Here is a 26,907-nt window from a genome sequence, read left to right as displayed (position 1 = left end):
TTGTCATATGCACAAGTACATGTATGTACAAGTGCAATGAAAATCTTACTTGCAGCAGCATCACAGGCACATAGCATCATATAAGCAGAATTCACAAGAAAAACATAAACTAAACCCAATTCTTACCAGAAAGAACACAATTAGAATAAAAAAAAGGTCCATTTTAGTGCAAAGTGATCAAAGTGGTCGTAGTGTTGTGAAGCTCTGCTTGCCTTCATGGGATGAGGCATTGAGTACAAGAGATGAGATGTCATGTTGCAGTTGTGAATAAACATTGGTTAGACTGCACCTGGAGTAATGTGTACAGTTCTTGTTGCCACACTACAAGAAGGATGTGGTAGCAATAGAGAGAGTGCAGAAGAGATTCACCAGGATGTTACCTGGGATGGAGGGCTACAGTTATAAGAAGAGATTCTATTGGCTGGATTTATTCTCATTGAAATATAGGAGGCTGAGGGATTACTTTATAGCGGTTTAAAAAATTATAAGGGATATAGATAAGATAGATAGTCAGAATTGTATGAAATTTAATGACAGCTGATCTAAGATGTACCTTCTACTTGTCTGGATTAAATTCCATATGCAAGGTGGTCTAGAACTAGAGGGCACATACTTAGGATGAGAGGGGAAAAATTTAAAGGAGATCTGAGGGGTAACTATTTCACACAGGGTGATGAATATCAGGAAAGAGCTGCCAGAGGAGTTCATGGAGGCAGATACAGTTGCAATGTTTAAAAGGCATTTGGTTTGAAAAGGTGTAGAGGGATATGGGCCTAATGTGGACAGATGGGCTTAAGTAAATACCACAGTTAGCATGAGCAAGGTGAGCTGTAAGAGCCCATTTCTGTGCTGTACGTTTCTATGGTTCAAATCAAAGATATGGTATGGGAACTTGCATAGACCCAAGCTATGCCTGTCCCTTTGTGGGAAATGTGTTACAGTCCTCTTAGTCTTCCTCAGATCCTCTCCCCCAACTTTTGGTTGGTATGTTGATGTCTATATCTGCTTCCTACTCTGTTACAGAACTCAAGGTAAGAAGTTACATGGCTTATGCTGCCAATTTCCACTCTGCTCTCACTTTCACGTCCAGATTTGAATCTTCCCTTCCTTTTTCAACTTCTGTTCAGTGATCAATAGAGTGATAGTGATCCATTCCAAGTCCCCAGATTCCCACAGATATCTTGACTACACCTCCCACCCTGTTTTTTTTTCATTCATCCATTCTGCTTTTAAGAGCTTGGCCACATCTCTATGGCTTTATTTGGCTGGATAGGACAATGGCTGAATTGGCCTCTGTCAAAGTCGGACTTTCTAGTGAGATATAGGAAGTCTATTTCCACAGGGGATTGTTGGCAATCTTAAAAGCTAATAACTGGAGAACAAAGAATTCCAAGTTTTGTAGATGCTGGAGAGATTAGTTGTGGGATCTGTGGCAAGGCCTTGGAGGGACTTAAATAACAGAAGGAGGAATGGGGGGTGCAAATTATTTGTGTTTTAGACAGAAATGATAAAACGGTTGAAAAAATTATCTTTTTCAGGAAGAAAAGTCAGGTGAGAAGGCAGCTGAAGCATTGGAGGTGAAGTTATATGGCCAGATTCCTCCTATTGAAAAGATGGATGCTTCCCTTTCTACACTGATTAATTGCGAGTAAGTTTTTCTAGATTGAACCTTGTGCTTATTTATGTGAATTGCTATCGCTGGACATTCTTTCCTTAAGAACATTATGGTTTTCAGTTTAAAAACATATTTTAAGATTTCTTCTTCCCTTGCAGTTCCTAACATGTTCAATATTTGTTCCACTGGCATTTTGTATCTTGTCTAAGTGGGTATTCTTCATCTGAACCTTATCACAAGGAATTGTGACCCTTTGATGCCTATGTCCATACATATTTCACTGACAATGGGACAAAAACTTTGGTCATTTTGTTCACATCCCAATTCAGGAGTAATAATTGTGGAGATGAGGAAGCTGTAGAAATTAACGCTCCTTGCATTCGTTGAAACAATGTTTGTTTGATTGTTGCAGACTTGTAATTTCAACCCCATATCTTTTTTCCTCTGAGTTCATGGCCTTTTTCTTTCCCTAAATCTCTTCAAATGAACGTCAAATTCGGAGCAAGAGTTGGCCACTTGGCCCCTTAAGTTACTTGCTAAATTAAGTTGCACGTTGCTCTGATTGTAACATCAACTCTGCATTCTTGTTTTCCTGAAGTAATCTTTCACCACTTTATTAAGAATTCCCCTATCTCTGCCTTAATGCATTCAAAGATTCTGCTTCCACCTTCTAATGTAGAGAATTCCAAAGACTCTTGAGTCTCTGGGGGACAAAAAAAACTGTCTTATTCAGTCTTAAGTAAGTGATCCTTTATCAGCCTAAGTCCAAAAATTGCCCAGATCCTCCCAGGCTTGTTCATCATCATTGGAATTGCAAATGGAATGGAGCATTATGCAATGATCAATTGGGACCACCATTTCTGATAATGTTATATAGGGAAGGTTAATGAAGGAAAAGCTGAAGATGACAGGGACCCCTAGCTCGAGAGTATCCCATAAGAGCAAACACCTCGCCATATCCACCCTGCTAAGATTCCTTGGAAACTTTAGTTGTTTCAGTTAAGTCCACTCTCATTCATCTGAATTCCAGAGGATACCAGCCTAGCCTATCCAACCTTTCCTCACAAGGCAACCTGCCAATTCCAGATATTACTCTAGTAAACTTTTTCCAAAATGTCTCCAACACGTTATCACCCGTAAGTAAGGAGATCAATATTGTTCATGGTACTCTAGACCTCACTATTGCCTATATAACTGAAGCAAAACCTCCCCACTAAACAATTATATTCTGTTTGATTTACTAACAGCTTACAGTACCTGATAAAAGTTCTAGCAAATGGAGTATAATATGGGAAAATGTGAAATTACCCTTTTTTTGGTAGTAAAATTTTATAAAAACATAATATCTGAATGGTGAGAGGAAGGAGGATTGAATAAGTTGAGGAAAGAGAACTGAATACTTTGAGGAAAGGTTGGACAAGCTTGGCTTGTATTCACTGGAGTTTAGAAGAGTGAGAAGTGACGATTGAAAGAGTAAGATTCTGAGGGGTATTCACAGGGTGGCAGTGGAGAGAATGTTTCCTCTTGTGAGAGGGTTGAGAACTAGGAGCCACTATTTTAAAAATAATGAGTTATCCGTTTAAGATAGCAGGAGGATTTTTTTTCCTCTCAGGATCATGAGTATTTGGAACTCTTTCTCAAAGGGTGGTGGAAGCAAACTCTTTCAATGTTTTTAAGACAGTAGAAGATGGATTCCTGATAAGCAAGGGGGTGAAAGGTTATGCATGCAAGTGGAATTGTAGAGTTGAGGTTACAATCCAATTAGCCATGATTTTATTAAGTAGCAGAGCAGGCTCAAGGGGCCAACTGGCCTCCTGCTACTAATTTGTTTGTAAGCAAACCTACAACTAATGGATCAGGTCAAAGCTCTGCAGACCACAGACTTGAATTATGCTGGAGATTTAAACAACTAATATGAAGAAAAAGCTCTGTGATCATCCACCTCTTAGAAGCACTAAAGAAAAGACTGAAGCATTTGCCACTATCTTCAGCCAGAAGTGTCTGGCATCCCCATGATCACGGAATCCAGTTTGATTCACTCTACGTGGTATCAACAGTTGAGAACACTGTGTATCCTAGCTGTAGTACTAAAGATTTCTGATGCTAAGCTAGCCACACCTCCAGCCAAGCTATTGCAGTACACGTATGAAACTGGCATCTACCTGACAATGCAGAAAAATGCCAAAGTGTTTTGTCCACTAAAAGCAGGACACATCTAAATGAGGTTATCACTATCCATAAGTTTGCTCTCAACCCAGTGCAAAATGATGGAAGGTGTTGTCAACAGTAGAAACTAATGCAATACTAATTATCAGTGGCACATTGGTGTAGCTGGAGGAGCTGCCGGCTCACAGTTCCAGTGACCTGCGTTCAATCCTGCCCTTCGATGTCATCTGCATGAGGTTTGCATGTTCTCCTTGTGACCAGTGGGTTTCCTTTGGGTGCTTTGGTTCCTCCCTTGTGCCAAAGATGTTCAGGTGGTAGGTTAATTGCCCCTGCTTTGTAGGTGATTGGCAGAATCTGGGGGGATAGGTGAGGAGAATATGTGGAGAATAAAATGAAATTAGTGTAAGTGGGTGCTCAATGGTTGATGCAGGCTTGGGCTTGAAAGACCTGTTTCCATGCTGTGTGACTATGATCAGGTTGGATTTTGCCTGAACCCTTGGCTAATTACAGTATTGGTCTAAACATGGTGAGGTGAGAATCTGTCTTTGACATCAATGTGCCATTTGACTGAGTGTGACTTTGTGAAGTTTTGGTAAAGTAAATGTGAAGATTCTCCACTAGCTAGAGTCATACCTAGCACACACAGATGGTTGTGGTTGTAGGTCAATCATCTCAGCTTTATATTATTATTGCAGGAGTTCCTCAGAGTCTTAGGCCCTTTGTTAGAGGAGAGAAGGCCTGTGTTCATTTGCATTTGGAAGATTGAGAGGGTTTTTCATTGAAAAGTATAAATTCTGATGGGGCTAACAGTGGATGTGGGAAGGATGTTTTACTTGGCTGCATATGGGATATGATGGTAGATGGCTTAGCATGAGGGGTCAGTCTTAGTTTACAGGCTGAGAGTAGGAGAAATTTCATCACTCAATATGATGTGAATGTGGACTTCTTAACCTCAAACAGCAGTGGAGGCCAATTGCTGAATATATTTAAGAAGGAGATGGATTTTTAGACACAAAAACATCAAGGGAAATGGGAAGAGAGCAGGAATATGGTGTTGAGATGATCAGTTATGATCTTATTGAATGGCAGACTAGGTCTGATGAGCTGAATGGCCTACTTGAAGTCAAAGTCAAGTTTATTGTTATATGCACAAATACACATATGCGCAGGTGCAATGAAAAACTTGCAGCAGCAGCATCACAGGCACATAGCATTAGAGACACAACATTCACAAGGGAAAACATCAATTAAATATAAATTATACAAAAAACACAAATTAGAACAAAAAAAACTCCTATTTTCTATATATGTGCACACAAAAGAACCCAATGCACTATCCAATGAAGAGTCAAGTATTCTTGACAACATGTATTTCTCAGACAGTATCATTAGGAAACAGATTACTCAGGCACAAATATCTATAGGAATACTTAATTGTATATAAAATTACAATATACATGTAAATTTCTCTCCTTTTTGGTGTGATATTTTTCTGTTTCTTACACCAGATGCTTACTTGAGTAAGATTGCCAGTTCTGTCTGTGAGTTCCATGCAACTAAGGTCTAGTCAGAATTAGATGAAATAATTTTTGCTTCAGATTCATGCAGCCAGCAAAGAAAGACTTTCATTCTGGCAGTACATTGGAAAGGAAAGAACAGTATTCTAACCACTGATTCTCAGAAGTGCTGTTTTGGTGAACATATGTCTGAAATTAATATTTGTGGACATAAAGACCTTGATTTTATCAGTTTTATTTTTTAAATCCTCATTTCCCAACAGTAGTGCTATGCTAAATAATGAAAATCAATCGGTGCCAAGAAGGAAATGTGTAATGTTGTCCCAAATTTGAAATATTCCTTCACTTGTTTTTCAGAAAGTTGTCCCTTTCAACTAACTGCATTGAAAAAATAGCGAATTTGAATGGACTAAGTAAGTGTGAGACTTTTATTAATGTTTTCATTTGTGTTTTTACTTTTACAACAAACATTCCCCTAAAACTGAAGGAGAAGAATGTATGTTTGTATTTTTGCTGACCCTTGTTGAGCTCCACTTTTACACAGATCAACAATTAGCAAATATTCATTTGATGACTCCATTTTCATTAGCAAAGCTAGCATCCCAAGACCTTTAAATAAAATCATAGATATAGAACATAGGACAGTACAGTACAGCACAAGAACAAGTCCTTCAACCCATGATGTTGTGCTGAACTAATTAAGCTAATGATGCCTAATTACACTAATCCCTTCTGTCTTCATATGGTCCATATCCCTCCATTCTCTGCATATTCATGTGCCTATCTAAGAGCCTCTTAATCACCTCTATCGTATTTGCCTCCACCACCACCTCTAGCAGTACATTCTAGGCACCTATCCCTCTGCTTTTAAAAAAAATTTGACCCCCACATATCCTTTGAACTTTCCCCCCTCTCACCTTAAACGCATGCCCTCTAGTATTAGACAGTTCAGTCCTGGGAAAAAGATATTGGCTGACAACTCGATCAATGACTTTCATAATTTTATAAACTTCTGTTAGGTCTTTCCTCAGGCTGTGTCACTCCAGAGAAAGAAAACATATCCAGAGAAAATATATCTCCAGAGATGTGTATTCTGAAATGCTGTGATACTGTCTATTATCTTAAATGTTCACTAATGCCACTATGCACTGCGTAACTTTGGGTATGCTACTTCTAGTGATAATGCTACTAGCCCAGTAGTGTAATGATCTGGAATAATAATTCAGAGGATGTGAGCTTAAGTTGCACCAGGCAGTTTGTTAATTGGAATTCAGTTTCAAAAAGCCTTGAAATAAAAAGCTAGTAAAAAGAACAAGGCTCCAAGAATCCAACATCAGTTCCATTCCTTTAAGTCCAAGGGATACGCATGAACAATTAGATAAGTGGAGAGTGGAGCCTGTTCCAATAATGCTGATAACTCCAGGATCATGGATAGTTGATGAATGAAAGGATAATTCATGGTTTCTTTTTCCATCTGCAAACTTTTCTTAAGTTTCTCTTACCTGAGTTTATTACCCTTGCCACCAAAGACAAATATGAGGAGATTATGGACTTGTGGTTAAGACCTAATGATCTTAATCTAAGTAACATGTCACAGCATCTCAAATGTGCCTACTTTTTCCCTGAATTCTGCTTGAATCCCTCCCATCAGGTTCTCAACCTTGCCATAGTGTTGAAATGGCTCATCAAAGTCAGTGATGAGAACATGTAAATTGTGATGAAAGTACTGCTTTTAGCTTTCAACCTGTCTGCAACCTTTAATATTGAACACACATCTTCCTCCAAAGCCTTTGTACTGCCATCTAGTTCCATTCTTTCCAGCTGAAGCCAGTGAAGCATCTGCAGTGGTACACATCCCATGGATGCAGCATTAGCGCTGGAGTCATCCCAGGGATCTACTGTTGGCCCCTACCATTTCTCATCTACACACGCCTCTTGGAACATCATTTGAAATTGCATCATCAAAATCATGAGCCCACTTCTGCCTCTAAATTGTTGCATTGCTTGTTCAATATACTGTAGCAGATGAGCAGATATGTCCCACTTTTGAGGCATTGCCTTCAGTCCTCGTCATAGATTCCATTCACTAGCCACCAGCTCTTTCCCCCTCCCTGACATCTGTCTAAAACTGTACCAGATTGTTTGCCACTTGGGTACCACATTTGATTGGAGATGAACTTAGGGCTATATTTTCTATGACATTTCTGCCTCAATAACATTGCCTTACCTCAACTCAGCTGCTGCTGAAATCCTAATTTATGCCATTGTTACCTACAGACTTGGCAATTTTAATATTCTTCCACTTGACCCTCTCTAAAGCCTAAAATCTGCTGCTTATGGAGTCATAGAGCATAGAGGGACACCCTTTGGCCCACCCTGTCCATGCAATCCCATTTGCCAGCACTTGGACTATAGCCTTCTATGTGTTGATGCTTCAAATGTGCTTATGTCCTGTCTTTCATGGTCTGGTTCACCAATAAACCCTGTTCGTACTGACATACATTGGCTCCTACTAGTCAATGCCTCGGCTTTAAAGTTTTTCATTCTTGTTTTCAAATCCCTCATTAGCCTCCCTCCTCACCCCACCAACACTCACTACCCTTTCCTCTATAATTTCATCCAGAATATTTGATCTCCTTTAATTCAATCAAGGTATCAGGAATTCTTTCCTTCAAATACTGTTTCTATAGCTCACTTTCCTAAAATCTACCAAGCTTTTATTCATCTGCCCTAATGTCTCCTTGTGGTTTAGTGTCAGGTTTTGTCTGAAGACAGGGTAGTGAAGAAGGCATTTGACATTCTTGCCTTCATTGGTCAGGGCGCTGAGTATCAGAGTTGAAACATCATGTTACAATTGTACAAGACATTGGTGAGACTACGCTTAGAGTATTGTGTACAGTTCTGGTTGCCTAGTCATAGGAAGAATGTCATTAAGCTGGAAAGGGTGCAGAAAAGATTCACAAGAATATGACTGGGACTGGAGGGCTTGAGATAAGGAGTGACTGCATAGGCTTTTTTTTCTTGGAGCATAGGAGGCTGAGGGGTGACTTTGTAGAGATTTATAAAACCATGAGGGGCATAGATAAGGTGGATGCCACAGTCTTTTTCCCAGGGTAGGAGAGTCTAAAACTAGAGGGCATAGATTTTAACGTGAGAGGGGAGAAATTTAAAGGGGACCTGAAGGGTATGTCTTTCCCACAGAGGGTGGTGGGTCTGTAGAACGAGCTGTCAGAGAGAGTGGCAGAGGTGGGTACAGTTACAACGTTTAAAAGGCACTTAGGTACATGGATAGCTAAGGAGTGATATGGGTCAAATGCAGGCAAATGGTACTAGCTCAGATAGGCAAATTAGTCGGTATGGACGAGTTGGGACGAAGGGCCTGTTTCCGTGCTGTGACTCTATGACACTCTTTAGACACCAGGTTAGTGACTGCTGCATATGTGCATAACCAGATGATAATCTCTAGTGATACAATACTAGTCGTGATACAATACTAGTCATGCTCCAATGAGATGGGGTGATTTCAGACCTCTAGATGCTGATGGACAGAAAACTGATGTTCAGGACTAAGGTAGAGGGAGGGTTTCAAGAGCTAATGAGGTAGATCTCTTCCTATACTTTGGGACCCCCATCTACCGTCAACAGAATTTTGAGGGCTGATCACAACACTAATGTTTCTGGCTATTCCTATTTTGGATGTTTTAGGTACAAGGAATCATTCCCCACCTATTTGGACAGGTTTATAGGGGCTGCATCTATGACTGCTTTCCTCCACCCCTAATTACTGTTCCATAGCAGTATGAACAAACTGGGTGGGTTTCAGTCAGGTCCAGCTGAAACCACTGAGCTCGGCGCTGCAAAGCCCTGACATGGCCACCAGTGGCACCTTTTGGAGGATTTCAAGAAAATATGGTCTTTATCTACTAATGCAACACCGGTACCAAAGCATTGCTGGGAAAAATACCATGGGCACAATGGCACTGAGCTCACACAGTCAGCTGCCTTGTTCATCCAGGCATGCACATACTGCCTGAGGGGGTGGTGGAGGCAGGTACTCTTGCAGCAATTAGAATGTAGAACAGTACCACATGAGAATAGTCCCTTCAACCCACAATGCCTGCTGACCATGATGCCAAACGAAACTAATCCCATCTGCCTGCACATGGTCCATATCCCTCCATTCCCTTCATGTTCATCTATCTGTCTAAATGCCTCTTAAACACTATCGTATCTAATTCTACCACCTCCCCTGGCAACCTTCCAGCCATCTTCCAGTCTCTTTAAAAAAAAAACAAAATAAAACTTGCCCTACACATCTCCTTTAAACCTTCCCCCTCTCACCTTAAAGCAATGCCCTCCAGTATTTGATATTTCCACCCTAGGAAAGAGACTCTGACTGTCTACCCTCTCATAATTTTATAAACCTCTATCAAGTCTCTCCCTAGCTTCGATGCTCCAGAGAAAACAACCCAAGTTTGTCCAACCCCTCCTAATAACTAATACTCTCTAATTCAGGCAGCATCCTGGTGAACTTCCTTTGCACCCTCTCCAAAGCTTCCACATCCTTCCTCTAATGGGGTGATCAGAACTGAACACTACTCCAAAGTTTTATACAGCTGCAACATATATTTAGATGAGGATCTGAAATGGCATGACAAAGAATGCTACAGGCCAAGTATGTGAAAATGGGATTAGTACAAATAGTTACTTGAAGGTCAGAATGAACACAGGCTGAGGGCCTGTTTCTGTGCTCTCTGATTCTATTGGTAATACTTTCCCTCATCTTGTTACTGATGTTTGCCCCATACCAGTCAAAACAATTAGTAGGGTGAATTCAAGCTGAAGTAAATCAGTACCTGTGCCAAGTTTCACCCAATGCAATCCCACTGGCAGGTTTTGAAAATCTATTGTATTCGGTACTGCTCCACTGAACTCCTTGTAGAGCTATCTGGCCCAACACAAGTGCCCTAGGGCCTCCACAGAACTGTGGTGGAAGGTTGTGCTTCAGCTGCATTTGGGAATAGCAAAATTTTCCTCAGTTATGTTCCTAAAAGCCAGAAGATCTGGGCAGATCAGCCAGATTTTCAGCAGGTTTGATATGGATCAAGCACACCCTTTGACTGCACCTCCATTTGTTCATTAATTAGTATGTGGGACAAGGCTAAAGATGTTCTTCATGTTGCTACCCATTCAGTATGAGTGAGGGAGAGAGACTATTGTTCCTAATGCTAAACGGAGCAAATTGCTCATGGAATACACTCGGACTAATGCTTTGAGTGTTGCTGGACCCATCGTTGTTTTGTAAATTGTAGACATTGCCATAAATTGTGTATGCGGGATTGAGATTTTATCTCAAGTGGTTTGAGAGAATTAGAGTGGATTTTTTTTTCCATATTGGATTTTACTGATGTTATTCTCCCCTCTTTCATGAGATTATGTGCAAGAGGCTGGGCGGCAAGTGAAGTGCCCGGACATGATTGCGCAGACATTAACATGTAGAATGTTTCGATGAACACGCTGATGTTTTCCTGCTGATTACTTTTTAATGTAATTTAATAGTGAAATATTGTGTTTTTTCTCTTGTTTCCCAGAGAAGTTGAAAATTCTATCTCTAGGAAGAAATAACATAAAGAATTTGAATGGTCTGGTAAGTTAATAACAGGTTCACTCTTTGATTCTAAACTCCATTATTAAAATCTATACTTTCTGCAATGATGCATTAAATTTGATTAAAGAGTGCAGTGCCTTACAGAGCAGAAAGGTCTCCAGTAGATTTTTTGAGCTTGCTGATTTTAGATAGGGTAGCAGGAACTTATTGGTTTGAGGAATAACCTATCAACAGGGCAGAAAGAGGACGGCAATGGCGGTGCTCCTGATGCAGACAAGAAACCACCAAGAGGAGAAGCATGTTGATTGAAAGCTTTGCTTTAACAGGTCTGACTTTGGAAGGATAGAGATCAGAATGAGTTCCTACTCAGGGACAGGAAATCTCGAGGAAGATGGGTGGAGGTCAAAGTTGGCGAGTAGGGTTAAGGAGAATCCCAAGGCTTTTTACTCGTACGTGAAGAACAGAAGGATGGCTAGAGTAAAGGTAGGTCCGATTAAAGACAAAGGTGGGAAGCTGTGCTTGGAAGCTGTGGAAGTGGGTGAGGTTCTCAATGAATACTTCTCTTCAGTATTCATCAAGGAGAGGATTCTTGATGATGCTGAGGAAGGTGTTGGTAAGGGTAATGTTCTAGAGTATGTAGATATGAAGAGAGAGGATGTATTCGAGCTGTTAGAAAATATTAGGACAGATAAGTCCCTGAGGCCTGATGGAATATTCCCAGGCTACTTCATGAGGCGAGGGAGGAGATTGCTGAACCGTTGGCTAGGATATTTGAGTCCTCGTTGTCAACGGGGATGGTACCGGAAGATTGGAGGGTGGCGAATGTTGTCCCCTTATTCAAAAAAGGTAGTAGGGATAGTCCAGGGAATTACAGACCAGTGAGCCTTGCGTCTGTGGCGGGTAAGCTGCTAGAAAGGATTCTAAGAGATAGGATCTATGAGCATTTAGAGAATCATGGACTGATTAAGGACAGCCTGTATGGATTTGTGAAGGGAAGATCTTGCCTCACTAGCCTGATAGGGTTCTTTGAGGAGGTGACGAGGAAGATTGATGAGGGTAGTGCAGTAGATATGGTCTACATGGATTTTAGTAAGGCGTTTGACAAAGTTCCGCATGGTAGGCTTCTTCAGAAAGTCAGAGGCCAAGGGATCCAGGGAAGCTTGGCCGTGTGGATTCAGAATTGGCTTGCCTGTAGGAAACAAAGGGTTGTGGTGGAGGGAGTGCATTCAGATTGGAGGGCTGTGACTAGTGGTGTCCCATAAGGATCGGTACTGGGACCTCTACTTTTTGTGATATTTATTAATGACTTAGATGAGGGGGTGGAAGGCTGGGTTAGCAAGTTTGCAGATGACACAAAGACCAGTGATGTTGTGGATAGTGTGGAGGGCTGTCAAAGCTTACAGAGGGATATTGATAGGATGCAGAGTTGGGCTGACAAGTGGCAGATGGAGTTCAATCTGGAGAATTGTGAGATGGTACACTTTGGAAGGACAAACTCCAAGGCGGAGTACAAGGTAAATAGCAAGATTTTGGGCAGTGTAGAGGAGCAGAAGGATCTGGGGGTTCATATCCACAGATCACTGAAAGTTGCCACACAGGTGGATAGGGTAGTTAAGAAAGCTTATGGGATGTTAGCTTTCATAAGCCATGGGATCGAGTTTAAGAGCCCCGAAGTAATGATGCAGCTTTACAAAACTCTGGTTAGACCACACTTAGAGTACTGTGTCCGGTTCTGGTCGCCTCATTAGGAAGGATGTGGAGGTGTTGGAAAGGGTGCAGAGGAAATTTACCAGGATGCTGCCTGGATTAGAGAGTATGGATTATGAGGAGAGACTAAAGGAGCTAGGGCTTTACTCATTGGAGAGGAGGAGGATGAGGGGAGACATGATAGAGGTATACAAAATATTAAGAGGAGTAGATAGAGTGGACAGCCAGCACCTCTTTCCCAGGCCACTAATGCTCAGTACAAGAGGGCATGGCTTTAAGGTAATGGGGGGGGAGGAGGAGAAGTTCAAGGGAGACATCAGAGGGAGGTTTTTCACCCAGAGAGTGGTTGGTGCATGGAATGCGCTATCTGGGGTGGTGGTGGAGGCTGATACATTGGTCAAGTTCAAGAGATTTTTAGGTAAGCATATGGATGAATTTAACATAAAGAGATATGTGGGAGTAAGGGGTTAGATAGTCTTAGGTGTGGTTTGAAGGTTGGCACAACATGGTGGGCTAAAGGGCCTGTATTGTGCTGTATTCTATGGATTAGGGTCAGAGATGAAGAGAAGAGGGGTCCAGGGCATCTAGAGGATGTGCACTTAAAGGGGTGAGGGGCACTGTGCCTGAGGGTGTGAAGCCTCAGGAATGAGAAGTCGAGGCCAAAGGAGAAGGGCGTAATGTATACAGGGAAGAGGGACGGTGGGGATGAGAGTATTGTATCTGTTAGTGGAGGTATGTGGAGAAGGTAGAGAAAGTGCAGTCAGATGAATGAACACCATTGCTGGGATTTTGGGAATACATAATGTGTGAGGAATGAGGGACCCAGGTCAGGGATGTGTATAATGGCCCTTAGGAAGGAAAGAGCAGAGTAGCCAGAGTCAAAGTTGGAGAGAATCGATGTTTGTTGGTAGGAGAGAGATCATTGTGTCTGGGCAAGTGTTGAGTTTCCTGTCAGGAAGAGGGTGTGAAGCCTCAGGAATGAGAAGTCGAGGCCAAAGGAGAAGGGCGTAATATATACAGGGAAGAAGGACGGTGGGGATGAGAGTATTGTATCTGTTAGTGGAGGTATGTGGAGAAGGCAGAGAAAGTGCAATGTGTAGGGATGAAGGGTTGGAGTTTGGGGACAGTGCAAGTGGTATAGGAATGTTTGGAGTTATTGGGATAGTTCCTCAGGAGAAAGTGGTGTATGTTGTGGTTGAGAGGGTACCGCATGTGGGGGAGGAGGAGAAAAGGTTGGGGAGAGGGGAATTGTATATCTGTTTGATGAGGGATCATGGAAGGGAGGTGTAGGGAAGGAGAACTTTGGAGGAGAGGGTCCAAAGATATTTTGTGGAAAGTTCAGTCTTTACATGGATTCATTTGGTCCACATGTATAAAGTAGGGAACTACTTCATTATGTTTCTGTAACATAATACCTTAGAACCAATAAAGGAGAAAGTCACATGAGATTTAGTAACAAACTATGAACTAGATTTAGTTAACAGCCTTGTAGTGTGTGAACTTTAATCTGAAATAGATTAACTTCAGTGTCATGTTCCAATTCAATATGTGAGCAGGCCATATTAAATGTAGTAAGGTGTAACAAGTAAATTTAGTTGGCAGCCTCATTGCCTGTATTAGTATTCATAATAAAATTAAGTTCAGTGCAGTGTTTACGAGGGAGAAAGTCAAAAGAGCTATTATGATTCCAGCTTTGGGTATGGTGATCAAATCTGTTACTGGGCAGTGTTAATAGCCTTGAGGAACAAGATCCTTGCATTAAATAACTACTGTGGTGGAAAAAGAGGATAGCATGCCAGACATCCCAATGGAAACAATACAGATTCAAGGACAAGGATTCAAAACAAATCGCATAAACAGAATAACTGTAATGAATAAAATAATTGGATTAAAGACTGAAAATCTTCGAGAGCAGATTGTTTGCAGTCCAAAATTTTAAAAGGAAGTGAAAGCATTGTCAATACCCTAAATAAAGAAAATGGGGGAAATACTCAGCAAATCGAGCATCATCGGTGGAGAGGGAAATGGAAGTAGCATTTCAGATTGATGATTTTTTATATATTAGGGACTGATATGAATGTTGAGGAGATGCTATTTCCACTCTTTGGGGAATCCTAGCATTAGGTGTCACAATCTTAAAAATTAGAATCCTGCCTTTTAGTGTGCGAGGGATGACAGAAAATTGGAATGCCCTTCTGCAAAGAGCATTTGATGTTGAGTTAATGATTAATTTTATATTTGATATTGATAGATTTTTGTTAAATAAAAGTATTAAGAGATTTGGGGGAAAGGAATTGTCAAAGATCAGCATTAGATTTAAAAGCTAGGATTTGGCACACAGTGGTGAAGTGACGGTGCTCGGCAGTGACCTTAAGGATCTGCTTGTAAAGATTTAGAAATCCCTTTGGCATCGGCATGTTTCTAATATCAGTTTGGGGGATCCCCCGGTGATGTTTAGTCTCATTAAAGAATTCTCACAGATGGCAGACCAGGAAGTAAAAAGCATAAACTAGGAGATCTCAGATACTCCCCATGTGACATGAACTGGCCAGGCTTACTTCAATGGGTCATAGACTTCTGAGTTCTGGACTTGTTCTCAGGTTATTGCTGCAATGTACTTGATGTATTTGCTTTTACATCAATCTTTTAGAATGTTGGGGCTCCTTAAACTATAGATGAGCCAATCAGACATGGAAGAGCATGGAATTGATTGCTCCTGACTGTTTTCTCACGTGGGCATCATGACCCAGAATTCCCATCTAGGTACTTTATTGTTTTAAAACTAGGCCTCTGGTTATCTCTTACCATAGTGACAACAAGTCCTTCTGTCAGCTGTTAAGACCTTTGATAAGATGGGAAATGTTTCAGAGTTTCTCATCTGACTGCAATCAAATGGTCACTGTCATTTTTAATGTATGGGGTCCCTAAGGTAGGAACTCCCACTGTGAATAAGGAGACTGAGCAACTAATATTTCTCGAGATTCTACAGTCAATCCTCCTGCTGGAGGAAAGAGGAAGGGAGGTTGCATTTTTGATAAAGGGGAATGCCACAGCGGTAGTTTGAGATGAAATTACCTAAGAATCGTCGAGTGAGGCTTTATGGGTGGAGCTGAGAAATAAGAAGTGGATGATCATCTTGTTGAGGTTGTACTATAGGCCTCAAAATAGTCAATGGGAGTTAGAGGAACAAATATGCAGGGAGATTGTGAAGAGTTGAAAGAATAATAAGCTTGTCATAGTAGGGTATTTTAACTTTACTAACAAACTTGTACTGCTAAGGGATGAGATGGGGTGGAATTTGTTAAGTGCATTCAGGAAAGCAATATACTGAGGGCACTACTAGAGAGATGGCAAAGCTTGACTTACTCTTGGACAGTGGGGGAGCACTTTGAACCTAGTGACCGTAATTCTATTAGTTTTAAACTAGTTATGGAAAGGGACAGAACTGGTCCACAGGTTCAAGTTCTAAATTTAGGCAAGGTGAATTTTGACGGTATGAGACGGGAGCTTGCAAAGGTTGATTGGAGTAGGTTGTTTGAGGACAATGGGACCATAGGCAAGTGGGGGGCTTTTAAAGGTGAAATAGTGAGAGCTCAAGGTCTGCATGTTACTGTTGGAGTGAAGGGCAAGACTGGTAGGAGTAGAGAACGATGGATGATGAGGGATATTGAAGCCCTTTCCAAGAAAAAATAAGGTGGCATGGGTCAGGTACAGGCTGGTGGGATCTCGCCAATCCCTGGAGGAGTATAGGGGATGCAGGTTTATTCAAGAATGAAATCAGGAGGGCAAAAAGGGGGCATGAGATAGATTTGGCAGAGAAGATTAAGAAAAATCAAGAGATTTTAAAAGTATATTAAGGGAAGAAGAGTAACTATAGAGAGTATAGGGCCCCTCAGAGACCAAAGGGGACATCTTTATGTGGAGCTGCAGGAGATGGGCAAGGTCCTCAATGAATATTTCTTCTCTGTTTTACCAGGGAGAAACATGAAGACTTTGGAATTAGGAAAAAATAAGTGGGGAGTTCTTGGAGATAGTCCACATTACAGTAGAGGAGGTGCTAGATGTCTTAAAAGGTATAAAGGAAGACAGATCTTGAGGGTGTGACCATATATTTCCAAGAATACTGTGATAGGCTAGAGAGGAAATTGTGGGAACCCTGGCTGAGATGTTTGCATCATCGTTAGCCACGGGTGAGGTGCTGGTAGACTGGATGGTAGCAAATGTTGTGCCTGTAGCGGCTAGCTACACACTATGAAATGAAGACACAGAGTCGATTGTTTGAAGTCAGAAGTCGAATGAACGACAGGGGCGCAGTGCGCCTTTAATACCCGGAAGCTTCCCGTGCTGCAGTTCCCACGCTGATGTCACGCACGGGTCACCTGACCTTCCCGTGCACAGACTTTCCTAGCCCAACGATGGAGAAGGAGGGCCCCACGCCATCTTGGGTTGGTGCCTCCGACGACATTCGCGATGTTGGGAGCCGGTTTGATCCCCCCCCCCCACCAGAACCAGTGATACCATTGCGAAAACCCGAAAACCAGATTTAAATAAACTGACTTGGGTAGCCTGCCCCTGTGTCGTGCTCGCTGGACCACTATGGGTTGGTCCAAGTCTAAATGAGCCGGCTTCAGTCGGTCAATTGTAAAAACCTCCTCGCACCCCCCAATCTCCAGCACAAACGTAGACCCATTGTTCTTGACAACCCAGAATGGCCCTTCATACGGCTGCTGCAGCGGTGTTCAGTGCGTGCCCCTCCTGACAAAGACAAACTTACAGTCTCAGGGAAGTCGGCATACGTGTCGGGGCCTATCCGTGTGGGTGGGTACCAGGGCCAGGTTTCCAAGCCACTCACGCAGCCAGTCGAGTGTCGCAGCAGGTTCTTCCTCTGGCCCCCGAGGGGCTGGTAGGAACTCGCCTGGGACAACGAAGGGCGTTTCGTAGACCATCTCCGCAGATGAGGCATGTAGGTCCTCTTCTGGCGCAGTATGTATCCCCAGCAGGACCCAGGGGAGTTTGTCCACCCAGTTGGGGCCCTTAAGGCGAGCCATGAGCACTGACTTCAGGTGTCGATGGAACCTCTCCACCAGCCCATTGGATTGCGGATGATAAGCGGTGGTGAGGTGGATCCGGGAACCCCACAAGTCAGCAATGGCAGACCACAGGCCGGAGGTGAATTGAGCACCCATCTGAGGTGATATGTGCCAGGACACCAAAACGGGCCACCCAAGTTGACAAAAGGGCCCGTGCACAGGACTGGGTGGAGGTGTCTACAAGGGGAATGGCTTCAGGCCAGCGGGTAAAACGGTCGACAATCGTGAGGAGGTACCGCACTCGTCGGGAGACTGGGAGGGGGCCGACCAGGTGGACATGGATATGGTCGAACCTCCGGCAGGTAGGTTGAAAGTCCTGCAGGGGGGCCTTGACATGCTGCTGTACTTTTGAGGTTTGGCAGTGTGTGCAGGACTGGGCCCATTCGGAAACCTGTTTACGCAGACCATGCCAGTCGAACTTGTCGGACACCATCTGGACAGTAGTCCAGATGGATGGGTGTGCCAGGCCATGGATGGAATCAAACACTCGTCGACGCCAAGCAGCTGGGACGATGGGGCGGGGTCTACCTGTGGAGATATCACAGAGCAGGGTGCGCTCACCGGGGCCTACCAGTAGGTCTTGTGGTTGCAGGCCCGAGACTGCAGTGCGATAGCTGGGCATCTCCATGTCCATTCACTGTGCCTCCGCCAAGGCGCCGAAATCCACCCTCTGGGACAAAACTTGGATGGTGGGCTATGACAGTGCATCCGCGACCACGTTCTCTTTCCCGGACAGATGGTGGACGTCAGTGGTGTACTCTGAGATGTACAACAAGTGCCACTGTTGCCGTGCTGACCAGGGATCTAAGACCTTGTTGAAGGCGAAGGTCAATGGCTTGTGGTCGGTGAAAGCTGTAAACGGCCTGCCCTCCAAGAAGTATCGGAAGTGTCTGATGGACAGGTACAACGCCAACAGCTCGCGGTCAAAGGCGCTATATTTGAGCTCTGGTGGTCGAAGGTGTCTGCTGAAGAACGCCAGCAGTTGGCAACGCCCTTCAATAAGCTGCTCTAGAATGCCTCCGACCGCTGTACTGGAGGCGTCAACCGTGAGGGCAGCCGGGACGTCCGTATGAGGATGCACCAACATGACCACGTCCGCCAAGGCCTGCTTGGTTTTGACGAACGTGGTGTGAGCCTCCTCGGACCAAACAATGTCCTTGCTTCTACCCGACAGGAGAGCAAACAACGGGCGTATGATGCGGGCCGTGGATGGTATGAACCGGTGATAAAAGCTTACCATACCGAGGAATTCCTGCAGGCCCTTGATGGAGGGGGGTCTGGCGAAATGGCGGATGACGTCAACCTTCGCAGGCAGGGGCGTGGCGCCGTGTTTGTCGATCTGATGGCCCAGGAAATCGATTGTCTCAAGCCCGAACTGGCATTTGGCTGGGTTTATGGTCAGGCCGAAATCCCTCGGGCGAGAAAAGAGTTGGCGGAGGTGCGTGAAATGTTTCTGGCAGCTGCTGCTGGCAATCAAGATGTCATCGAGGTATATGAAGACGAAGTTAAGGTCACGCCCAACCACATCCATCAGTCGTTGGAAGGACTGAGCAGCGTTCTTGACGCCAAAGGGCATCCGGACGAATTCAAAGAGGCCGAAAGGTGTGATCAGCGCCGTCTTTGGAATGTCGTCCTGATGCACCGGGATCTGGTGATAGCCACGGACGAGGTCGACCTTGGGGGAGAAAATGGACCACCCGTGCAGGTTGGCAGCGAAGTCCTGAATATGCGGCACGGGGTACCGGTCCGAGGTAGTTATGTCATTCAGGCGTTGGTAATCGCCGCAGGGTCGCCAGCCTCCAGCTGCCTTGGGGACCATGTGTAGCGGAGAGGCCCATGGGCTGTCTGACCTGCGGATGATCCCCAACTCCTCCATCCTTTTGAATTCCTCTTTTGCGAGGCGGAGCTTGTCCGGGGGTAGCTGTTGGGTGCGGGTGTGGAGGGGAGGACCCTGGGTGGGGATGTGATGCTGGACGCCGTGCTTGGGCAAGGTGGTGGAGAACTGGGGTGTTAGTACCGACGGGAAATCTGCCAGGACCCTGGCGAACTCGTCGGTCGACATGGTGACGGAGTCGAGGTGTGGGGCCGGTAGCTTGGCCTCACCCAACGAGAACGTTTGGAAGGTCCTAGCATGTACCAAACTCTTACCCCGCAGGTCAACCAGCAGACTGTTGGCGCGAAGGAATTCTGCCCTGAGGAGTGGTTGCGCAACAGCGGCCAGGGTGAATTTCCAAGTACAGTTGCAGGTGCCGAACTGGAGGTGCACCAAACGGGTGCCAAAGGTCCGGATGGCGCTGCCATTGGCGGCTCTGAGGGCAGGTCCTGGTGTGCAGTTGCAAGTCTCGTGGCTGTTGGGGGGCATGACACTGACTTCGACTCCGGTATCCACCAGGAAGCGACGGCCAGGACATCTGTCCTACATATGCAAGAGGCTCCGGGTGGCCAGCCGCCGTAGTCATCAGCGGCAGCTGGCTCTGGCATTACCCAGAAACCTGCATGGTGGCCAGCACCTGTGGGTGTCTGCACCCCATCGCTGGTGGTAGAAACGCCATTGGTCGGTCAGTGTCTCAGACCTGGTGGCAGGTGGGGTGCGTTCGATTGCCGGGTCTGGGCTGCTGGGTACGTGGCGTGGCAATGCACTCGACAGACGCCCCGCTCTCCTTTTTTGCCCGCCAAAGGACATCTGCCCGGGCAGCCACCTTCCGGGGGGTCGCTGAAATCGGCATCCACCAGGAGCAGGTGGATGTCATCGAGTAACTGCTCCAGAAGGGCCTGCTCAAACATCAGGCAGGGTTTGTGGCCGTCTGCCAGGGCCAACATCTCGTTCATGAGTGCAGAGGGGGATCTGTCACGCAACCCATCGAAGTGGAGGAGGCGGGAGGCCCGTTCGCATCGGGAAAGGCCAAAAGTCTCAAGAAGGAGGGGCTTGAACTTATCGTACTTCTCCTTCTCCGGGGGCGCCTGGATGAAGTCCTCGACCTGGGCTGCGGTGTCTTGGTTGAGGGCACTCACCATGTAGTAGTACTTGGTGATCTGGCGAATCTGGAACTGGGCCTCGGCCTGGTTGAACCAGACCCGAGGCCGGAGGGTCCAGAGGGTGGGCAGTTTAAGGGCTACTGCCTGTACCTCTTGTTGTGCAGACATCGTGGGTCCAAAAACGTTTGGGCCCATCGGGGTCACCAATGTAGCGGCTAACTACACACTATGAAATGAAGACACAGAGTCGATTGTTTGAAGTCAGAAGTCGAATGAACGACAGGGGCGTGGTGCGCCTTTAATACCTGAAAGCTTCCCATGCTACAGTTCCCGCGCTGACGTCACGAGCGGGTCACCTGACCTTCCTGCGCACGGGCTTTCCTAGCCCAACGATGGAGAAGGAGGGCCCTGTGCCATCTTGGGTTGGGGCCTCCAACGACATTTGTGATGTTGGGAGCCGGTTCGATGCCGGTACGGTAAGTCGCCACATGCCTTTATTTAAGAAGGGTGGTAAAGAAAAACCTGTTAACTATAGGCCAATAAGTCTAACATCTGTGGTAGGCAAGTTACAGGAGGGGATTCAGAGGGATAAGATAAATGTGCATCTGGAAAGACTGGTTCATTAAGGGTAGTCAGCATGTCTTTCTGCATGTGTGATCATGTCTTACGAACGATGAGCTTTTTGATGATGTGACGAAGAAAGTCAATGAAGGCAGGGTGGTAGACGTCTTCAGTAATGCCTTTGATAAGGTTCCAAGTGGTAGGCTGCTCTGGAAGGTGAGATCACATAGAATTCAGGGGGATTATATAAAGCAGAGGGTGATGGTGGAAGGTTGCTTCTTTGACTGAAGGTCCATGACTAGTGGTGTGCTTCGGGTTGGTGCTAGGCCCATTGTTGTTTGTCATCTATATTAATGATTTGGATAAGAATGTACAAGGCATGGTTAGTAAGTTTGCAAATGATAATGAACAAGGTGTTATAGTGGATAATGAAGAAGTTTATCAAAAATTGCAGGGGGATCTTGATTAGCTGAGTAGGTTGGCCGAGGAATGGCAAATGGAGATTAATCTGGATAAGTGCAAGATGTTCCATTTTGGGAAGTCAAATCCAGGTAGAACTTTCACCATGAACGGTAGGGCTCTGTGGAGTGTTGGAGTACAAGCATGTGGTTCCCTGAAAGTGGAATCACAGGTAGACAGGATGGTGAAGAAGGCTTTTGGCACACTGGCCTTCATAAATCAGGGCATTGAGTATAAAAGTTGGGAGGTCATGGTGTGGTTGTAGAGGACACTGGTGAGGCTGCATTTGGAGGACTGTGTTCAGTTTTGGTTGCCCTGTTATAGGAAAGATGTTATTAAACTGGAAAGAGTACAGAAAAGATTTACAAGGATGTCGCCAGGACTAAGTTATAGGGGGATGTTGGACAGGCTAGGACTTTATTCCTTGGAGTGTAGGAGACTGAGAGGTGATCTTATAGAGGTGTATAAAATCATGAGGGCATAGATAGGGTGAATACACTCAGTCTTTTTGTCAGGGTTGAGAAATCGAGAACTAGAGGGCATAGGTTTAAGGTGAAAGGGGAAAGATTTAATAGGAACTTGGGGGCAACTTTTTTTTACACAAAGGGTGTATGTGGAACGAGCTGTCAGAGGAAGTGGTTGAGGCAGGTACAATAACAACTTTTAAAATACAGTTGGACAGGTACATGGATTGGAAAGGTTGAGAGGTTATATGCCAAATGCTGGCAAATGGGACTATCTTGGATTGGGCATCTTGGATGGCATGGACCAGTTGGGCCAAAGGGCCTGTTTCCATGCTGTGTAACTCTATGACTCTGGCATTCCTCAGTTTGCTGGATCCATCTGGCTCATTTCTCCTTGGGCTTCTAATGTCTTGACACTTTCATCTTGCACCAGGATAATCAGAGGGCCATTCATTTTTTCCTGGAAGAGATCCCCTTCCATCTTTGCCTCATTTATTTGGCTGAGCTCATTTTTGCATTGAAGAACTTAAATTCCATTGCATTACCTCACACTTATCTGGATTAAATTGGAGGAAGCAAGCGTGAGGTATTTGCATTTTGGGAGTTCAAACTTTGGTAGGACATTTAGAGTAGTAGGCAGGATTTTAGGAGCGCTGATGTACAGACACACCTTGCATGCAAGTCCATAGCTTGTGGAAAGTGGTGACACAGGTGGATAGGGTAGTGAAAGCCAAAGTAGAGTTTATTGTCATATGCACAAGTACATGTATGTACAGGTGCAGCAGCATTCACAAGAGAAACATAAACATAATTTTTACAAGAAAGAACACAATTAGAATTTTAAAAATGTCCATTTTAGTGCAAAGTGATCAAAGTGGTCGTAGTGTTGCGAAACTCTGCTTGTCCTCATAGGATGAGGCATTGTGTGTAAGAGATGAGATGTCATGCTGTAGTTGTACAAAACATTGGTTAGACTGCACAGTGGTACAAAACATTGGTTAGACTGAGCTGTGTACAGTTCTTGTTGCCACACTACAAGAAGGATACGATAGCAATAGAGAGAGTGCAGAAGAGATGCAGCAGGATGTTGCCTGGGATGGAGTGCTACACTTATAAGGAGAGATTCAATTGGCTGGATTTATTCTCCCTGGAATATAGAAAGCTGAGGGGTGACTTTACAGTGGTTTTAAAAAAAATTGAGGGACATAGATATGATAGAATCACATGAAAGTTAATTATAGCTGATCTAGGATGTACTTTCTACTTGTCTGGATTAAATCCCATATGCAAAGCAGTCTTTTTGCCAGGGTTGGGGAATCATTAACTAGGGGACATGTGTTTAAGGTGAGAGCAGAAAGATTTAATAGGAATTTGAGGGGCAACTTTTTTATACAAAGAGTGGTATGTATGTGGAATGAGCTGCTAGAGGAAGTGGTTGAGACAGGTACAATAACAACTTTTAAAAGACAGAGGATAGGTAAATGGATTGGAAAGGTTTAGAAGATTATGTGCCAAACGCTGGTAAATGGGACTAGCTTGGATGGGTCATCTTGATCGACATGGACCAGTTGGGCCGAAGAGCCTGTTTCCGTGCTGTATAACTCTATGACTATGACTCATCCCTGGAACCATTCAGTAAATATCTTCTGATCCCTCTCTTGGGTTTTCACATCCTTTCAATGGAGCAATGGCTTGAATTGGGCTCAGTACTTGAGGTGTGGCCATGTCAGTGTTTCACAATGGTTTTACAACCTGTTTGCTTTTGTACTCTACTTGTGAATTCCAGATCCCAAAAGCCTTTTTTTTTACCCCCAGCTTTCTCAACCTGTCCTGCCAACTAATATACTAATACACCAAAGGTTTTCAATTCCTGCAACCCATGTAAAATTGTACTAATTAGTGTATACTTTCTCTCCTCCTTTCTTCTGCCGAATATTATAACTTCAGACTGTTAAATTGTATTTGCCACGTGTAGCCATTTCCACATCCATTACTGTCCATTACCATATCGCCAAGCTTCATGTCACCTTTGCACATCCAATTAATTCAATACTACTTATCAAGAATAGCAGTTGCCCTGACCCCTGCAGATTACAACTTCCACCTTCCTCCTATCTGGGGGGAAAAGAAAGCTGGTAAAGATCATGAGAAACAAAGGACTGCAGATGCTGGAATCTAGATGAAAAACACTATGATGCTGGAGGCAGCATCCATGGTGGTCAATGCTTCAGGTCAGGACCCTTCTGCAGGGACCCAAACAGTCCTTTCAGGTGAGACAGATTCATCTACACCTCCCTTAATATCATCTACTGCATTGGGTGCTCCAAGTGTGGCCACCTCTACATTGGTGAGACCAAATGCAGACAAGGTGACCATTTCGCAGAACACCTGCGCTCTGTCCATAACCGCAACCTGCATCTTTCCATTGTCAGTCACTTCAACTCCCCCTCCCACACTATCACTGATATGACAGTCCTTGGCCTCCACTGCCAGAATTCCAAGTGCAAACTGGAGGAACAGCACCTCATTTTCTGTCTTGGAACCTTGCTCCCTAACAACATGAATATTGAATTCTCCCACTTTGTTGTCCCCACCCCACTTCCTCACAACCTCATTTCCCCCCCCCCCCCCCCCACCATGCTTCTTCTCTTCTTCCCTTTCCTAGCCCTTTTTTCCTCTCTCTTTTTACCTTTGACCCATCCCCTGGTGGATCTGCTCTCCCCTCCTCCCCCGCACCTGCCTATCACTATTTCTTACCTGCATCTGCCTATCGCTATCTCTTACCTGCATCTACCTATCACCTCCCTGTGCCCACCCCGCCTCCCCTCTTTTGTCCACCTATCACTGCTCTGCTTTTCCCTCCTATATATTGGGCTTCCCCTTTTCCTATCTTCAATCCTGAAGAAGGGTCCTGACCCAAAACATTGACCACCTGCTTTTCTCCACGGATGCTGCCTGCAGCATCATAGTGTTGCCTGAGTTCCTCCAGCATCATAGTGTTTTTCTGGTAAAGATCATGCTGTACATTTTGTGTCTCAGCCCGTTTTTCATCCATGCTCTTCTGACCCTTTTATCCCACGAGTTTTAATATTTCTAACCAGCCTTCTACGCAGAGCACCTTCCAGAACTTATACTTGACATCTAATTCATTACTTTCATTGACTTTCCCTGTCAAAATACTCAATTAGTTAGTCAAACATAGTTTGCCTTTAAAATCCAATGATGGCTCTCCTTTATTCAGATTTCTGTCAGATTTCTGATAGGTCTGCTGGTTGAGTGGTGTCGCAATAACAACTTTGCACTCAATGTCAGCAAGAATTAGAACGTGGACAATAGAGCACAGGACCAGGCCCTTCAGTCTACAATGTCTGTGCCAAACACAATGCTGAATTAAACTAAATCTCTTCTGCCTGTACATGATGCATATCCCTACCATCCCTGCATATTCATGTGCCTTTGCAAGAGCATCTTAAACACCACTATATTATCTGTTTCCACCACTACCCCAGCAGCCAATTGCAGGCACCGACCACTTTGTGTGTTTAAAAAAAAAACTTGCTCTGGACATCTCTTTTAAATTTTCACCGTCTGACCTTAAATGCATGTCCTCTAATATTTGGCATTCCTACCCTTGAAAAATGACTGACTGTCTAACCCTATCTATGTCTCTCATAATTTTATAAATCTCTACCAGGTCTCCTGTCAGCCTCTGATGCTCCAGGGAAAACAAACCAAGTTTGTTCAACCTCTCCTAATAGGTCATACCCTCTAATCCAGGCAGCATCCTGGTAAACCTCTTCTGTACCCTTTCCAAAGCCTCCACATCATTCCTGTAACGGGCGGTCAGAACTGCACACAATACTCCAAATGTGGCCTAACCAAAGTTGCAACATGACTTCCTGATTCTTATACTAACTGTCCCAACCAATGAGGGTAAGCATGCCGCATGCCTTCTATACCACCCTATCTACTTGCATGGCCACTTTCAGGGAGCTAAGGACTTGGGCCCAGAAATCCCTCTGTACAACAATGCTGTTAAAGTTCCTGCCATTAATTGTATACTTTTCTCTTGCATTTGACATCCCAAATTGCAACACCTCACACTTGCCAGGATTAAACTCCATCTGCCATTTTGCTGCCCATATCTGTAACTGATCTATATCCTGCTGTATTCTTTGAAGACCTTTTTCATCATCCACAACTCCACTGATCTTTGTCATAAAGCATTAACAGGATTGGAGAAATTAGCATGGGATTGTGCTTGGAAAATCCTGTTTAATAAATCAACTGGAGTTTTTTTGGGGATTTAACTAGTAGAATGGGAAAGGGACAATAAGTGGATGTGGCATATTTGGACTTCCACATTTCTATTTTTATATACTATATAATATATTATTTATATAATAATATATAAATAATATGGTCATTGACGTCACAAGGGGGTTTTGGCTGTGATTGTGGACTTCAGGAAGGGGAAGTCGGGAGAACACACAAGTCCCCATTGAGGGGTCAGTGATGGAAAGGGTGAGCAGCTTCAAGTTCATGTTGGGCGTCAACATCTTGGAGGATCTATTCTGGACCCAACACATTGATGGAATCATGAAGGAGGCACACCAGTGGCTCTACTTAGGGGTTTGAGGAGATTTGGTTTGTCACCAAAGACTTGCAAATTTCTATAGATTTATGGTGGAGAGGGTTCTGACTGGTTGCATCACAGCCTAGTACGGAGGCTCCAATGAGCAGG

General features: G+C 44.3%; 1 protein-coding gene across 1 annotated transcript in view; it reads left to right on the top strand.

Moving 5' to 3' along the window:
- dnal1 (dynein, axonemal, light chain 1) overlaps positions 1-26,907 on the top strand; it is a 50,893-nt gene that overhangs the window by 9,914 nt on the left and 14,072 nt on the right. The window contains exons 3-5 of the mRNA XM_052022863.1: positions 1,539-1,648; positions 5,656-5,711; positions 10,890-10,945. Coding sequence (XP_051878823.1) covers positions 1,539-1,648; positions 5,656-5,711; positions 10,890-10,945 — 222 coding nt within the window. The remainder of the gene's footprint in view (positions 1-1,538; positions 1,649-5,655; positions 5,712-10,889; positions 10,946-26,907) is intronic.

Source organism: Pristis pectinata, chromosome 1 (genome assembly GCF_009764475.1).
Source record: "Pristis pectinata isolate sPriPec2 chromosome 1, sPriPec2.1.pri, whole genome shotgun sequence".
NCBI lineage: Eukaryota > Metazoa > Chordata > Chondrichthyes > Rhinopristiformes > Pristidae > Pristis > Pristis pectinata.
This window is presented reverse-complemented; position numbering and strand designations above follow the sequence as displayed.